Below are 17,517 nucleotides of genomic sequence, written 5' to 3' on the forward strand. Positions count from 1 at the left end.
ACCTAAAGGATGTTCAAATGTACAAAGAAGGGAAAAAAAAACCCAGCTTTTAGAATTCAGTTATTTTGAAGGATGGGGCTGCCCACCCACCTCAAAAATATTAATCCAGAATTTCTCCTGTCAAAAGGAAATGAAGGGATAAAGAATGGAGCAGAGACTGAAAGAAAAGGCCATCCAGAGACTGCCCCACCTAGGGATACATCCTATCTGCAGACAGGAAACACAGACACTATTACTGATGCCAAGAAGTGCTTGCTGACAGAAGCCTGGTATAGCTGTCTCCTGAGAGGCTCTGCCAGAGCCTGACCAATACAGATGCAGATGCACGCAGCCAACCATTGGAGTGAACTTAGGGGTCCTAATGGAGGAGTTAGGGGAAGGACTGAAGGAGCTGAAGGGGTTTGCAACCCCATAGGAAGAACAACAATATCAAGCAACCTGACTCCCTAGAGATCTCAAGGACTATTATATTATATTATATTAACTCAAAATAACTTATTCCCAATATTATATTTCCTTTAAATAGATTCAACTTTTCTTTGCAATGGTATTAGTAAATGTAAAAAGTATATATATGTCAGACATATATAAACCACCAACTAAAAAGTACACATGGAGGGACCCATGGCTCCAGCTGCATATGTAGCAGAGGATTACCTTATATGGAATCAATGGGAGAAGAGGCCCTTGGTCCTGTGAAGGCTCGATGCCCCAGTGTAGGGGAATGCTAGGGCGGTGAGGCAGGAGTGGGTAGTGGGTGGGGGAGCACCCTCATAGAGGCAGAGGGTAGGGGGTAGGGAATAGGTGGTCTGTGGAGGTAAAACTGGGATAACATTTAAAATGTAAATAAATAAAATAACCAATAAAAAATGAAAAAAAGAATTCAGTTATTTGAGACTAAATCAGAATATAGCCATTAATGAGCAGAAATGAAGGTAAAAATAACCTATCACATAAAAATATTAACAATGGTTATTTCTGTGTGAGAGGATTACATACTGTCTCTTCTAGTTTTTATACTTTATAATTTTCAAAGTAGTCTTTCTGCAATAAAACAAAATGCAAAACTTAAGAAGCTAAAGCAGGAGGACAGTCTCCAAAAAACAAAACAGGGATGGGGATATAGCTCAGTGGTAGACAGCCTGCTTAGCAGGCACAAGGCCCTGAGTACAAAGAAATAGAAACAAACAAGAAGTCCTAAGTTCAATTCCTAGCAATATTCTGCCCCCTACACAAAAATTTCTTGGGGCTGAGAACTAAGTGGTAGAAGCATTTGCCTAGCACATCTAAGGTTTTAGGTTCAATTCCAAGCATACACATAACAGCATTTAAAACTTTAATTTGGGGGCTGGAGAGATGGCTCAGGTTATGAGCACTGGCTACTCTTCCAGAAGACCCTGGTTCTATTCCCAGAACCTACATGGCAACTAACAATTATCTGTAACAACTGTCCAGTTTCAGGAGATACTCCCACACAGACATACATGCAAACAAAATAGCAGTACACATTAAAAAAATAAAAAGGAATCATCAAAAAAGAGCTTAATTTTGTTATAACCTAAAAAATAAGCTTTAATCTTTGAAAGACTTTTCTGTTAAAAAATATTAACTCAAAATAACTTATTCCCAATATTATATTTCCTTTAAATAGATTCAACTTTTCTTTGCAATGGTATTAGTAAATGTAAAAAGTATATATATGTCAGACATAGTAACACAAGTTTGTAATCTTAGCACTCAGAGACTAGTGAGGACCATGAGTTAAAAGGGTCAGCCTGAGCTAAAAAGTGAGGCCCTGTCTCTGAAAAACACAAAAATTCATATAAATCCATGTCATATAAAATGATCTCATATAAATTAAACAAAAATGTTACTGTTCATATAAAACAAGCATTAAACCACTCAACAGTGCCCTTTAACCAAGACCTTCAATGAATATAATTATAACTCAATTTAATTTAACAATTATCCAAGGTTCTCATTAACCACATCAATGTCTAATTAATGATATAAATACAAGCACAAGAACACCTTTGTGAGAGTCGGTAGAGCTTGAGGTTTCCATAGCTACAAAAGTATGTCTCACTTACTAACGTAGATTTTCTTCTTTCTGGCTCACTGCCACAATTCTGTGACATTTATTAGACAACCGCAATCCTCCTGCGATTATTAAATATAAACATTTGCTTTCTACAAATCAACAAAATGAATCAACCATACAAGAGTGAAAAACATTACTTCATTCTATCTAAATGAGGCTAATATACCTACTCATACATTTTTCATATAGTCATCTATCTGGATTCTCAAATTTTAGTTTTGATTATTATGTAGTACAGTAACCAAGGCTCATGCCTACAATCCCAGAAGTGAGGAGGATCAAAAGCTTAAAGTCATCCTCATAAATAGTAATTTTGAGATCAGCCTGAGCTATCTGAAACTCAGTCTCAAAAAAAAAAAAAAAAAAGAAAAGAAAAGAAAAAAGAGAGAGAGAACCAGTATGTCTTACTTAAAGCTTAAAAATTATAAACATTTTTTATGGTAAAATATGTATTAAGTTTATACTATCTTAGCTTTTTGTTTTTTTCGAGACAGGGTTTCTCTGTATAGCCCTGGCTGTCCTGGAATTTACTCTGTAGACCAGGCTGGCCTCAAACTCAGAAATCCACCTGCCTCTGCCTCCCAAGTGCTGGGATTAAGGGCACTCGCCACCACTGCCAAGTTTATATTAGCCATTTTTAAGTACACAATTCAATGGCATTGGGCAACTCACAGTAATATAAAAAGAAAACCCAAAAAACAAAAAGCTTTTAGCCATACTTTGTCTCGTTTTGTTTAGCTTGTTTCACTTTGTATGTTTTTTGTTTGTCTTGGTTTTCTGGGGCCAGATCTCATATAGCCCAGCCTATCTCTAATTTACTATGTAGCCAAAGCTGACCTTGAATTTCTGATCCTCTTTCTGTGTCCACCTCCTAAGTGCTGGGTTTATAGGCATATGCTATAAACCCATTGCTGGCTTACTTTCTATGCTTTCAATGTGGGAAGAATTAAATTTCTTTTCTTGACTATTCTCACAGGGAACATACTTTGTTTAGCCATTACATGTACTCACACATATCAGTTGTTTCCATCTTTATTTTTAATTTTGAGCCAGTTTCACTATGTAGTGCAGATTGGCTTCAAACTCTTATTAACTTTCTAGCCTACTGAGATTACAGGCATGAGCTACCCTGCCAGGCCTTCTGTGTGAGTGAATGAACTAAGGGTTCATGGATGCTTGGCAGGCCACTGAGCTACATTCCTATCCTTTTCATCTTTTAACTACTGTAAAAGTTGTTGCTAGTATACGAGTAGTTACTTTAAATTCTTGTTCTCATGTGTAACCACAAGTAGAATAGATAGACTACCTGAGATTATGCTTAACCAATTGAACTGCCTGTTGTACATAGCAGCTGCATCAGTCTACATTTCCACAGTCAAGGTAATTTATATTCCACAGTTAATATTTTATTATTAGAGCTAGCCTTCTATAAAAGAGTAGATAAATCCTATTGTTTTGATCATATTAACTTTTCCTAAACACGTTATGCATGTATGTATGCAGTGATATAATTCATATAATATAAAAAATTCATCTATTTATTATTTGGGGGATTATTTTAGTAATCATTTTATTTGTCTACATTTCAAATGATATCCCCCTTCCCAGTTACCCCTCCACCAACTCCCCATCCCATGCCCCTTCCACACTTCCCTTTGCCTCTATGAGGGTGCTCTTCCACCCACTCACCCAACTCCTGCCTCACCCCTCTAGCATCCCCCCACATGGGGCATCAAGCTTCCTTCCCCTCCCACTGATGTCAGATAAGGCATCCTCTGCTACATATGGAGTCCTGGCTCTCTCCATGTATACTCTTTGGTTGGTGGTTTAGTCCCTGGGAGCTCTGGGTGGTCCAGTTAGTTGATATTGTTCTTCTTATGGAGTTGCAATCCCCTTCAACTCCTTCAGTCCTTCCCCTAACTCTTCCATTGGGGTCCTCAGGCATCTGCATCTGTCAGGTGCTGGTAGGACCTCTCAGGGAAGAGTCATATCAGGCTCCTGTCAGCAAGTACTTCTTGGCATCAGCAATAGTGTGGGGGTTTGGTGTCTGCAGATGGGATGGATCTCTAGGTGGGGTGGTCTCTGGAGGGCCTATCTTTGGTCTCTGTTCCATTTTTTTTGTCCCTGTCTTTCCTTTGGACAGGAACATTTCTGGGTTAAAAATGTTGGTGGCCCCATCCCTCTACTAGGGGCCCTGCCTATCTACTGAAGGTGGTCTCTACAGGTTGTATCTCCCCTTTGTTGTGTATTTCAGCTAGTCATCACCATTGGCTCCTGGGAGCTTCTCACTTCCCTGGAGTCTGGAACTTTCTAATGGCTACCCCCAGTTCCCCATCCCCCTCTGCTACATGTTTCTATTCAATTTCCTGATCCTTTGTACTTCTCTCCTGTCCTGGTCTACAAGTTCCAGGTCAGCCAGAATTACACAGAGAAACCCTGTTTTAAAAACCAAAAACGGGCTGGTGAGATGGCTCAGTGGGTAAGAGCACCCGACTGCTCTTCTGAAGGTCCAAAGTTCAGATCCCAGCAACCACATGGTGGCTCACAACCATCCGTAACGAGATCTGACTCCCTCTTCTGGAGTGTCTGAAGACAGCTATAGTGTACTTATATATAATAAAAATAAATAAATCTTTTTAAAAAAAAAACAAAACCAAACCAAACAAACAAAAAACAACAAAAATATTTGTTCTTATTTCACATATACAAATGTTTTGCCTGCTGCTCTACAGGTGTTGAGGTCCTAACTATCAACATATATCTACTCTACATGTGTGCTTGGTGCCCTTGGAGGTTGGAAGAGGGTGTCAAATGCCCTTAACTGGAGTTACAGATGATAGTGAGCTGCCATGTGGGTGTTGGGAAACAAACCAAGTCTTCTGAAAGAGCAGCCTGTGAGTGCTCTTAATCACTGAGCCACCTCTCCAGCATACTCAACTTTTTGAGGAAATAATCAGATTCTTTACAATGGTAGCTTCTTAATTTTATACTATCACCAGTAGTGTATACATCTCCAAATGAATCTTTTGTTGTTGTTGTCCTTTTCTGTTTCTTTGAGACAAGGTCTTACTATGTTATTCAAGCTGGCTCAAACTCCTGGGGTCAAGGGATCGTCCTACCTCAGTTACCTGTGTAACTGGGACTACAAGTATGTACCACAATGCTAGGCTCATCTTTTTGATCACAGCCATCCTTGGAAGTGAAAGTTGTTTCCGGTAATTTTCATTATTTCCCAATGTTAATGATGTAGAACATCTCATATGTATATATTAGACAATTTATATACTTTGTTGGATATTTTTGTGCTAAAACATTTATGCTTAGCAATATTTATAAATAACTATTAGAATCAGTATGCCCTTAAATACAAGTAGTTTATTAGTACTAAAGTCAGCGTGTCCTTAAATAAAAAGTACACTGACTAGTACAAGTAGAATTTTGCTGCCTTACTATATAAAAATAGCTCTACTAATAAATGAAACAAAGTAGTCAGACTTTATTCATTCTGTATCGATAAATGCCTGCTTCATTTTATTTATTTAATTATTTATTTTTGTTGTTGTTGTTGCTTTTATTTTTATTTTTCAAGACAGAGTTTCTCTGTATAGCCCTGGCTGTCCTGGAACTCAATCTGTAGACCAGGCTGGCCTTGAACTCAGAAATCCGCCTGCCTCTGCCTCCCGAGTGCTGGGGTTAAAGGTGTGCGCCACCACTGCCCAATTCATTTTTTTTTTAAAGGGATTAATTCCTAGGGTGCAGCTCAGTGGTGGAGTACATGCTGAGCATGCAAACATGAGGACTTTGGTTCAATATGGAGCAACACAAACTACCAAGTAAGTTTCTTTAGGTTACTGTCTTACTTCCTCACATGTACTCCAAGGCACACCTGCCCACATATATACACAATTAGTTAAGGTAAATAGAAACAACATGTTCCAAGACTTCTCATCCTTACCCCATTGTACAGAACAGCAACTTGTTAGCTTAAGCCTACATTTGGTTTACAGCCACTGCCACAGGGCATATTTAAACATGTCCTATCTTATTAATTTATAGAGATGACTGTAATGAAACTTTAAAACAAACACACTTGTGTAATAAAGCCTCTATGGACAGGCATGGTAATGCATGCCTTTAATTCCAGCACTTGGGAGGCAGAGGCAGTTAGATCTGAATTCAAGGCAAGACTAGTGAGTACTAAGACAGCCAGGGATATATAGAGACCCTGTCTCAAAATAGACAGATCAATACATAGACAGACAACTTGTTTTTTCATATTGTTAAAAAGCATTTTAATGTTTAACATCCTAACTAGCCCTGTAGAATTTAGTATATCTGACTATTAATAAAATTTCTATTTTATTCAAAATCAGAATTTTCTACATACAGTTAAGCAAAATACTGTAAGTACACATGTACGAAGCCAAAGAACTCATATTCTGTTCTGAAAATTTAGGCCAGTCAGTGCAATGTGTGCTTAGCTTGCACAGGGGCCTATGTTTGTTCCCCAGCCTCACATAAAAGTAGGTATGGGGGCATAGGCCTATAACCCCAGAACTTGGGAGATAGAGACAGGAAATCAGTTAGTTCAAGGTCATCCTCAACTACATAACAAGTTCAAAACAAACTATAAGACATACTGCTTCAAACAAAACCCTTCATGTTGTTTTACCTTTATGAAAAGGAGAAGAAACTTAACTCCAAAGAAAGTACCCTAAATGTCTGTAGTGAAGAAAGAAAACTGCTGTGATTTCCCCAGGTAGGTTCTCAGGGCCACACTAGTATTAGAACTGAAATATTCGAATACAGTTAAGAGAACTTTCAGGAAGTTCAGGAAACAAACAAAAGCCCCAGCAAGAGAAAGAACTAATTTCTGAGGCTTCTATTCTGTTGCCCATCTCTTCTCGATTTCATTTTGTCTCTGATACGTACTAGCAAAAATAGGAAGTAGCAGAAACAGATCCCTATGATTCTGTAAAAGTACTGCCAAAGATATCAAGTGCCCTGGCTCAGCAAGACTAACAGCTTGGTGATGTGAGTTCCATCCCTGGAACCCATGGTGGAAAGAACATCAACTCCAGAAAGTTGTATCCGGGTCTCCACAAATATGGTGAGCAATGCATCCACATCACACTTCATACACAGAGAAAATAATAAAATTAAAGTGAGTGAGTGAGTGAGTGAGTGAGTGAGAGAGAGAATGAGAGAGAACACTCAAGTGCCTTAAGCAGCTCCCATTTCTAAATGTGTCTATAGGAGATAGCTTCTGCTTATTTCTTTTCCTACTTTTCACTCCTAAGCCTGATTTCTAATTTGCATATATCCTTACCTTTCTTATTCTATTATTTCCTATCATATTTTAAACCTCTACTATATAGCTAGGACAACCCCATTCTTTTTTTTTTTTTTTTTTTTTTTTTTCCTTTTTGAGACAGGGTTTTTCTCTCCATAGCCCTGGCTGTCCTGGAACTCTGTAGACCAAGCTGACGTCAAACTTACAGAGATTCTCTTGCCTCAGCCTCCCAAGTGCTGGGATCAAAGGTGTGAACCATCACACTCACCTTCACCTCTTTCTTAATCTGTTTACTTTAATTTCTTAGGTGTTTGTTTGTACAGAGCACTGAACCTACAACCTTGAAAACACTGTACTAATGCTATACTCCCAGCTTATCTCTCAGACTTTTATTTTGAGACAATGTCTCATAAAGTTGTTCAGGTTGGCCTTGTCATCTTCCTGCTTCAGCCTCACAAGTAATCTACACTACCAGGGCTGGCTATTTGTTTTATTTGGCAAACGAGCCATATCAAAACAAATGTTTTTCAGTACAGAATGTCTAAGAAATAGTGCAATTCCCCTCAGATGATTTTTGTTTTGCTTTTCTTACTTTCTTTTCTTTTTTTCTTTTGGATTTTCAAGACAGGGTTTCTCTGTGTAGTCCTGGCTATCCTAAAATTCACTCTATAAAGAACAGGCTGCCTCAAACTGAGCCTTTAACTAGAAATCATGTTATTTTTAAATATCACAAACACACACACACACACACACACACACACACACACGAATTAAGAGCACTTCCTGCTCTTACACAGGATAGAGGGTTCAATTCCCAGCACCTAGATGGTGGCTTACAACCACCTGTAATTCTAGTACCAGGAGATCTCACGTCCCCTTATTGTCTCCTGGGCACTGTTTGCACATGGTGCACATGCATGCAAGCAAGATATTCACACACTCATAAAATAAAAAATAAATCTTTAAAAACAAACACATAAACTACACATAAACACTTTTTTTTTAACTAATGTGTGTGTATGCCATGCATGTGAGGGGGTCCTTTGAGGCCTGAATAGAACACTGGATCCCTTGAACCTGAAGTCATTTTTTATGGTTATGTATTATTGTATTAATCAGTTAAGATCCTGTACCCACTGGCAGGCAATCATCACATCAAGTAATTGTGGTAGCAAGGTCTAGCACTGTTTAATAGGTAAGCTAAGTGCAAACTCTGCTGAATGGCAAAATATTTTTAATCTATTTGTCAACTTTAATAATTCACAGTTGCAGATTTTAAAACTTGTTTTCTTAAAAACTTAAACTGGCTGGACATGGTGGTGAACACCTGTCATCCCAGCACTGAGAGACTGAGCCAGAAGGACTAAAAGTCTGAGACAGGGAGAAAGATGAAGAGGAGGAGCAGCAGCAACAACAGAGGCATGACTCTACAACTGATTAACTACGTGATTCTAGGTAAGTTACTAAATGTCTATATGCCTCTATTTCCTCATCTCTCATGTAGGATAATTGCTACTTAACATCTCAAAGGGTTATGCAAATTTTGTAAGTCACTAGTCCTTTGGGATTCAGTAGCTAGCACTCTAAGCACAGCACTCCAAAGGATGAGACAGGAGGACCAAAAGTTCAATGATAACCTTGGCTGTGAGACCACATCTCAAAAGAAAAAGGCTGGAGAAGACAACTCAGGAGTTAAGAGTACTCCTGGATGTTTTTCCAGAGAACCCAGGTTCAGTTCCCAGCAACCAAATGGTGGCTAACAGCCTAACTCCAGCTCCAGAGGCTCTGATACCCTCTTCTGGCTGCCTCACACACTACATGTATGTGATGAACAAGACATTCATGCAGGCAAAACACTCATACATATAAAATAAAAACAAATTAAATCTCTCTTTTTTTTTTTTTTTTTTTTTTTTTTGGTTTTTCGAGACAGGGTTTCTTTGTGTAGTCCTGGCTGTCCTGGAACTCACTCTGTAGACCAGGCTGGCCTCAAACTCAGAAATCCGCCTGCCTCAGCCTCCCGAGTGCTGGGATTTAAGGCATGTGCCACCACCACCTGGCTCAAAAAAATTTTTTTAGAGAGAAATAAATGAACATGAGTGGATTTGGTGGCTGGGGAAAAGTGCTTTTTATGTAAGCACGAAGACCTAAGTTCAAAGACCCAGCATCCACTTTAAAAATTACCTGTGCCTATAATCCCAGCACCAGAGAGGCCAAATTCGTGAATTTTAGATTCAGTGACTTTCAACAGGATAGTAGGGATAGACTGAGGAACTTTTAGGCTCTATACAGAGATACACACATGCATTCATACACATACATGCACACACAGAGAGAAAGAATTTAGTGAATCATAGGCTTAGCAGGTAAGGACACTCGCAACCAAACCAACTTGAGTGTGACTCCCCAGAATCACATGGTAGAGAGCAAGAACTGATTTATGAAAACTGTTCTTGGAACCCCACATAGGTACTATGGAACACATGGCTATACAATATAAAATAAGTAAATGTTTTAAAAGAATTCAGTGTCAAGCTCTTAACATACAGCACTCTGCAGAGATTTATGTTCAATAGTTTTTCCCACTGTAAATTTTTAAATATAATTTCACAATCTGTAGCCTGGAACTCATTAGCTTTGTTTCCATCTCTGCAACCTTCCTGCCTCACCCACCTTACCTGCTTGGACTGCAATTTTAGTGCAGATTACAAGATACTTATACACCAGAAGCAACAGCCTCCTAATATATTCCATCTTGCAAAGATAGCAAAGGAGAATGGAAAGGATGAAGAAATGAACTAGCATATACACTTCTTAGAATAAAACAGAGTACTTCAAAAATTAATTCAAAGCTGGGTAGTGGCAGCTCACATCTTTAAGCATTCCAGAGGCAGAGGCAAGCAAATCTCTGTGTTTTCAAGGTAAGCCTTGAACTCTGTTCTACAGAGTTAGTTCCTGGACAACCAAGGCTATACAGAGAAACTCTGTCTGGAAAAACCAAAGCCAAAACAAAACGAAATAAAAAACAATAATACAAGAAGCCAGGGCTGGTAGAATATGCCTTTAAGGCCAGCACTCAGGAGGCAGAAGCAGACTAGTCTCTTGAGTTCAAAGCCAGCCTGGTCTACATAGTGATTTTCAGGCCAGCCAAGACTACATGGGAAAACCCTATCTTAAAGAAACAAAAATAGAAGAAAAGGAGGAGGAGGAAGATGAGAAAGAGGAGAAGGAAGGAAGAAGAAGGAAGAAGGAGGAAGGAAGAAAGAAGAAAGTGAAAGAGAGGGAAGACAAGAAGAGAAAAGAAAAGAAAGGAAGAGTCAGTTCACCATGAGGCTGCAGATAGCTCAGTAGTTGAAAGTACCGGCTGTTCTTCCAAAGGAGCAGAATTTGTACCCTAGAACACATGTACATCACATGGCTCACAATTACTTCTAACTCTAGCTTCAGGACATTTGATGCTCACTTCTGGTCTCCTTAGGTACCTACAAGTACATCTCTTACTTATACACACTTAAGTAAAAATGTTTTAACAAATAAATAAAATCTTGGAGTTGGAGAGATGGCTCTGAAGATAAGAGCACTTGGTATTCTTTCAGAGGACTGGGTTGGATTCCCAGCTCTCACATGCCGCCCTTATCTAGCCTATGAGATACACACACACACAGTGTGGAGATATAACATGCAAGCAAGACACTCATGCACAGTAAGTATTATCTTTTATGTTAGTAATAAACAAAATCTTTTTAAAAAGAAAGAACTCACCATAATGTAAAAGTGTTTATGTGTGAAATGATTACAATATTTAGCACTTATTTTAAAATAACCCATTTATTTTAAAGTAATGTTTGGGAAACAGAAGATAAAAAGAAGACACTGAAAACTGTTAAAGCTTGGTGATGGGTATACAAAGACTCAGCATTGTATTGTCTCTGCTTTTATACATTATTTAAGATGGATTTCTCACAGGCCAAGATAGCTCTATAGGTAAAGGCACCTACCACAAGGCCAGATTACTTGAATTAAAATTTCATGTGGTGGAGAGAACTACCTACAATTGCCCTCTGACTTCCATGGCAATGCATTTTATATGTGTACGTGTATATACACAAAGAAATGTAGAATTTCTAAATTAAAAGTTAAAGTTAATAATGGGCAATATAAATGCTAAATATTGTTTCAAAATATTAAACAAGCGAATTCATGATGTAGTGAGTCAAAAATTCAATATATATACATACATTTATATGTATATATGGCTGGTAATTAAATATCTGTAAAAGGGTGATCTTTTTAAGACATTTTGTCAAATGAAGTTAAAAATTAGCATATAGGCACAAGCATGTAATAAGCATATTAAATGGTTTTATTTCTATAAATTCATTAAAAATATCTCCTTAAAGTTGGGACAGCAATCATGCGGAAGCAGTGGCGCATGCCTTTAACCCCAGCATTTGGCAGGCGGAGACAGAACTCTCTGTGAGTTCAAGGCCAGCCTGGTCTATGAATTCTAAAACAGCTAGGGCTACACAGAGAAACCTGTCTCAAAAACAAAACAAACAGAAAAAGCCTACCTCCTTAAACAATTAAACTTTCATCCTGCCTTATAATCTTTCTGATTATGATACTCCCCAGGCTTGCTGACCAGAAAAGATAGGACAGTGAAAACTTTTATGGTCTCATATCATCATTATCAATAATAAGAATAAAGCCTAAAAATCTTCTTCATTAAGAAACACTTCTACATGCCTTTAATCCAGCACTTGGGAGACAGCCTGGTGGATCTCTATGAGCTTGAGACTAGCTCAGTCTACAGAATGAGTTCTAGGACAGCCACGGCTACATAATAAAACTGTCTCAAACAAAACAAAACAAAACAAAAAACACACAAACAACAACAAAAATACTAGTCTTGAAAAACAAAAGTATCTTCACACTGATACCCACAAGCTCGCGCGCGCTCTCTCTCTCATTTTATATGTACAAATATAACCAGTAAATATTTGAGAACATTTTATATGTTCTAAATCATATTGTTAAAACAATATAGTTGATGCTAAAGTTAAAAAATAATAATAATAACTTTTAGGGGAGTAGAGAGATGGCTCAGCAGTAAAGAGCACTGGCTGTTCTTCTAGAGGACATAAGCCTGATTCCCAGCACATACTTGGCAGCTCATAACCATCTGTAACTCCAATCTTTGAGAATCCAACACAGATCTTGCTGGGCTCTGTGGGCTTAAGGTGCATACATGCTACACAGACATATAGGCCAGCAAAACACTCATACACACAAAAATAAACCTCAAAACAACAACAAAACGAAACCCCTAACATTTATAAAATACCTTCTTAAATTCTTAACTAAGTAAGTAACACACTTTCAGTATCTTTCTCCTTCCTGATAATCTCTGATTATGATCCCTGCTAAGGCTCAGTGATAGAACACTTTCCCCATTCTTGAAGCCCCAGGTTAAATCCCCAGAATTGCTGGACATTGTGGCACACCCCTAAATCTGGGCAGGCAGATCTAAGTTCCAGACAAGAGGGAGTTCCAGGCCAGATCTTCATAGTAAGGCCCTGTCTCAAGAACTAAAAATAAGTAAATAAATAAATCCCCAGTTCTGCCCAATAATATAATAATAAGTAAATAAAGCCAAATACTGTAAGTAGGTATTTTAATACATATTAGCTAATTAAGGTATCCTTGATACCTACTTTTGTAGAAAGAATAATAAAGTTTAGAATAGTAAAATCACTTGCCCCAGGTCACAGCGCTAAAGAAGTTGCTAAACTGGTATTCAAACCTAAGCTGAATTACAACACCCACTTCCTCCACTGTATCTTCAAGTCTACCTACCTCTAAGGGAGGAAAAAAGCTATACTGAAGTCCTATGAAAATATTTAAAGCCTTTTTCAAAGAGATCATAAAATACTTGTTATGTTACTGGATCTATATACTTCATAGTAGCACTTGGCTTTGAGTAAGGAGTACTGACTAAAACACAGAAAGCATTGTTTCTGCTGAGCTTGAACTTTCCCCCCACGCCTCTTACTTTCAGCTTGTTTCTCAGCTCTGTACAATAGAGAAATTAAATTAACATCCTTGATATCTAATACCAAGACCCTAAAATTCAAAGAAGGTAAGTGTAAAGTCTAAAAAATAAATCTATCCAAACAATGTAGGGTTAAAATATTTACTACAACAAAGAAAACATTTTTTAAAGTAATTGTCAGCTGTTTAAGGTACATATCCTATAAACTTTCCCAGAACTGCCTTGGGGCCTTTTTTTCCCCCCTAAGCATCATTCCTATTATGTAGCTTTTCTTATCTTTACATATAATGAAACAGAAATAATGTCAATAATTGCTGAATAGATTTTATATCATTTTGAAATTTACAACATCCAAAAGTTTTCTGTTTGGAATTTTCAAACGAAGTATGTGTTTGGTGTCACTGCTGTATTTATTAATTTGTCATCTTTACGTTTGAATCTTTGCAAATTTAGTTTGTGTTTAAGAACAGTTTAACTGAAATACTAAAGTAGAACACCCAACACATAATTTTAAATGATCCTAAGGGATTTTTCCAAGGCCTCTCAAAGCAGATACAACGGCCTACAAGCAATTCAAGCACAGCAATGAAATCCACTGAAACATTTAGCTGCTCTAAAAGAAGGATCAGGCTTCTTAGTAAAAAAACTAGATTGTGTGAGTCTGCAAAGTTTCCCACTTTCCCACTTTAACTCCATCTCAGAGAAAGCCTTTGCACACTGACACACTATGCTGTAACAGGGCACTTTGCTGACCTTCCAATAGTCCAGCTCTATGAAAAGTCTGTGATGGGTGTAACTTCAGAGAATCTGAAAAACACAAAAAGCATTAAGTACTTTTTATGCTGAATGAGAAAAAAATGCCAAGGATAGCATACATCTCTTACATAACTATTATGTATTTTTAAGAGCCTAAGCCCATATTAGTTTAGTCTGCAAAAGGAAGGTGGGGTTGCTTCTACACTGGTCTCTAAAGCTAAACTTAGATTTTGATAAAGCATTTGTTTCATGGAAAATTATCTGATGATTACTGCCCAAATGGTATTACTGTCTTGACTATTTTTAGCATCCAATTGTGCATTAGTCCTATTCTAAGGATCATCTCTTGATATTTTCTCTTCTCTCTGACACTTCAAACTACAATATTTCTAAGCTACTTCAGGTAATATCTGAAAAACATCCTACAGGATAGTGACTGCCAACTAAATTCATCAAAGCAACAGACAATGGCCTGTAGTCTATAAAGTCTAGCACCTTCCAGGGCAAACCATACCCCTCTGATTCACTCATATAAATACATTAACACCAGGCTTTAGTCCTTCTCTACCCGGAAGAGGTGAAATTTTTCTGGTGAGTTTGTAAAACCAAAAAATAGGAGAAATGCTGGATTTCTTGGGAAAAGGGTTCACCATGGTATATTTGTAAAAAAAAATATAAAAGAACTGTCTTTAGCCTCCTTCCACTGGTATAAGAAATGAGTACAGATGGGGGCATTTTTGATTTGATACCCCTTGCAAGGGGAACCTGTTCTGACACATTCTTGTGGTGTCCAGTGTAGGAATTTAACCCCAGCAGAGATCACCTTAAGTATTAATGTTTTAGATGCTGGGAATCCCCTGCAGGCCTTAGCCAAAGTAGTTTTAAATGGGATTTTCTGTTCATTGCCTCCTCTCTGCACGAAGCCCTTGAACAGCAACAGAAGAGAATTTTTCTCAAAGGGCAGGACTGTGCCCGAGCCTGGTACTCCAGGGAGAGGAATACAAGTACTCCAAGAAGGGCATCCCTATCTTTGTAAAAGAGGAGAAGTAATTAGAATGTCACGGAGGTGGAAAGAGAGAAAGAAGAAGATTGGGGCCTTTTCCAGGCAAGAAGATGACGAGGAAAGGAAGAACGCCTGGCCGAGGGGGGCCGTCCCGACATGGGGAGGGAGTGGACTAGGCCGGGGAAGGGGGGGTGGGGGGGAGTAGGACGACCGCGCACAAACAAGACCAGAGGGAGAGAAAAAAATGGTGACCCTGAGCTCCGAAGCCCCTTGGGGCCACGCAGCCCGGCGTGGGGCAACTTTGCCAAGGAGGAGAGTCCGGGGGACACGAGCCGCGGCGCCCCGATCACCCCCCCCTTTCCCGGTGTCCCCAGCAGCGGGACCAGTGGGGTGATTCCCGAGCCGGGGGAGGACTGGGCCGGCAGTCCGCCGAGTGTGGTGGAGTCCGGACCCGCCGACCCGCAGGTTGCGAACCTTCGGGACCGCAGAGGACTCCGGGGGGCGCGCGGACCCTGAGCCCCCCGCCGCCCCGCCGCGCCGCGCGGCGCTGCGCTGGGGAGGTGGGTGCCGCTCGGCAGCTCCGGGATTACCCCTGGCCCTCCGCGGCCAGCCCAGGACTCTCGTGAGGGGCAAGCCCGCCCGAGCCCGGTCCCGACGGGGGACCCCCACACACACACCCCAGCCCGGGACTCCGCGCGCTCGCGCTCCCCGCCCCCACGCCCCACCCCCCACCCCCCCATCTGACTCACCTCGCGAGTACAGGGACTTGGGCGATTCCAGGTCTAGGTCCGCGCTGAGCAATGAGATGAAGTCCGAGGGCATCGCAGCTCGACCCAGCCCGGCCCGAGGGCAGCGGGAGGGGGGGAGCGGCGGTGGCGGCGGCACCTCCTCTCCGGGATCCGCGGGCACCGAACCGGGGGCGGCGAGGCGAGGGCGGCAGCCGCTGCCTCCTCCTCCTCCTCGAGGGCAGTCACTTCCCACCCGGCCGAGCGACGAGAAGGGCGGCGGAGTGGAGGGAACAGCTCTGCGGAGTGGAGAACTGACTCCCGGTGAGTCCAGAGAGAAGAAGCTTCGGACCGGGGAAAGGGGAAGAGGGAGAGCCAAACGGGTCCGTTTCGGGCTTCTCCTCAGCGCACACTGACGGCCGCCGCCACCGCCGCCGCCGCTGACAGGAATCTGAGCCCCGCCCCCTCGTGGGGCACTGCGCACGCGCGGAGGGGGGGAGGGCCGGGAGCCCGGAAGAGCCTGGCGGCCGGCGGAGGGCGGACAGGCGCGCCAAGGAACAGCATCAACAAGGGCTTCGCTTCCTGCCGTCGCTGCTGCGGCCGCTGCTGATCCCGAGCTGGGAAAGGGCCCCGCCAGCCAGCAGGGAGGGAGGAGGGAGGCGGCCTGGCTTCTGGGGCCCTGAGAAGGGAAAAGATTTTTTTTTTTTTTTTTTTTTTTTTTTTGCCACGACCTGGTGGCGGCGAGCCTGAGGCGGCCGGCCCTGCTCCGTGGTGTACTTAGGAGGACACAGACCCTGGGGGACCTGGAAGTCAGCCAGGAGGAGAAAAGCCCTCCAGGGACTTGCAGCGATCGAGGCCCGCTCGCTGGAGCTCAGCACTGGGGAATGGAGTTCCACGGCTTGGACAGCAACCGGGCCCTTCGGGGGTTTTTCATAGCAGTGTCTGCAGTGAGCTGGCCAAGGGGCTATCAGACTCACTTTTTAATTAAGAAAGGGCAAGCCATATTCCCCACCACCACCACCATCACGAGTTACTAAGTTTTGTTTGTGGATTTTGTTGTTATTGTTCCTGTTCGTGGATTTTGTTGTTGTTGATGATTTCTGTTGGCCCACTCTGGCCTGGAGCTCACTATGTAGATCAGGCTGGCCTCAAACTCACAGAGCTGTGCTTGCCCCTGCCGGTCGGAAGGCACCATGCCCGGCTATTGATTCTTTTTAATGAAAATACCCCCCTCCCCCCCCCCCCCCCCCCCCCCCCGTCCACCTTACCCACCACACCAAATTTACATCGACTGCATTTATTTATTTATTTATTTATTTAGACAGGTGATTTTGTTATGTAGGTCTAGCTGGCCTGCAATTCGCCGGGTAGATTTAGACTGGCCTCAATTTTAGGGCAGTTCTCCTGACTCAGCTTTCCGAATGCTGGGATTACAGAAGAGTACCACCATGCCTGGCTTTGATTTTTTGTTGTTGTTGTTGTTTAAGTTTATGTATAATGATGTCTCTGATAGTGAATGGTCGAATTTACTCCGGAGTGGAAAATAAAAGACAATTTAAAAGTGGGATCATGTGAGTCCACCTGGCT

General features: G+C 41.1%; 1 protein-coding gene across 7 annotated transcripts in view; it reads right to left on the reverse strand.

Annotated features, from left to right (window-relative positions):
* Nfat5 (nuclear factor of activated T cells 5) overlaps positions 1-16,415 on the reverse strand; it is an 89,397-nt gene extending 72,982 nt beyond the window's left edge. For 3 of the 7 annotated variants that reach the window (XM_029480994.2, XM_029480992.2, XM_021171155.3), the window contains exons 1-2: positions 15,955-16,415; positions 14,200-14,253 (exon numbers count right to left, since the gene is read on the reverse strand). In XM_029480994.2, the coding sequence (XP_029336854.1) occupies positions 14,200-14,253; positions 15,955-16,027 (127 nt within the window). In that variant the 5' untranslated portion in view covers positions 16,028-16,415. Of the gene's footprint in view, positions 1-14,199; positions 14,254-15,954 lie in introns of those variants that run through there. The other 4 variants (XM_085843601.1, XM_029480996.2, XM_029480995.2 and 1 more) reach the window with 2 other exon arrangements.
* Between the last annotated feature and the right edge of the window lie 1,102 nt (positions 16,416-17,517).

Source organism: Mus caroli, unplaced genomic scaffold, assembly GCF_978045245.1.
Source record: "Mus caroli unplaced genomic scaffold, Mus_caroli_1 scaffold_10, whole genome shotgun sequence".
NCBI lineage: Eukaryota > Metazoa > Chordata > Mammalia > Rodentia > Muridae > Mus > Mus caroli.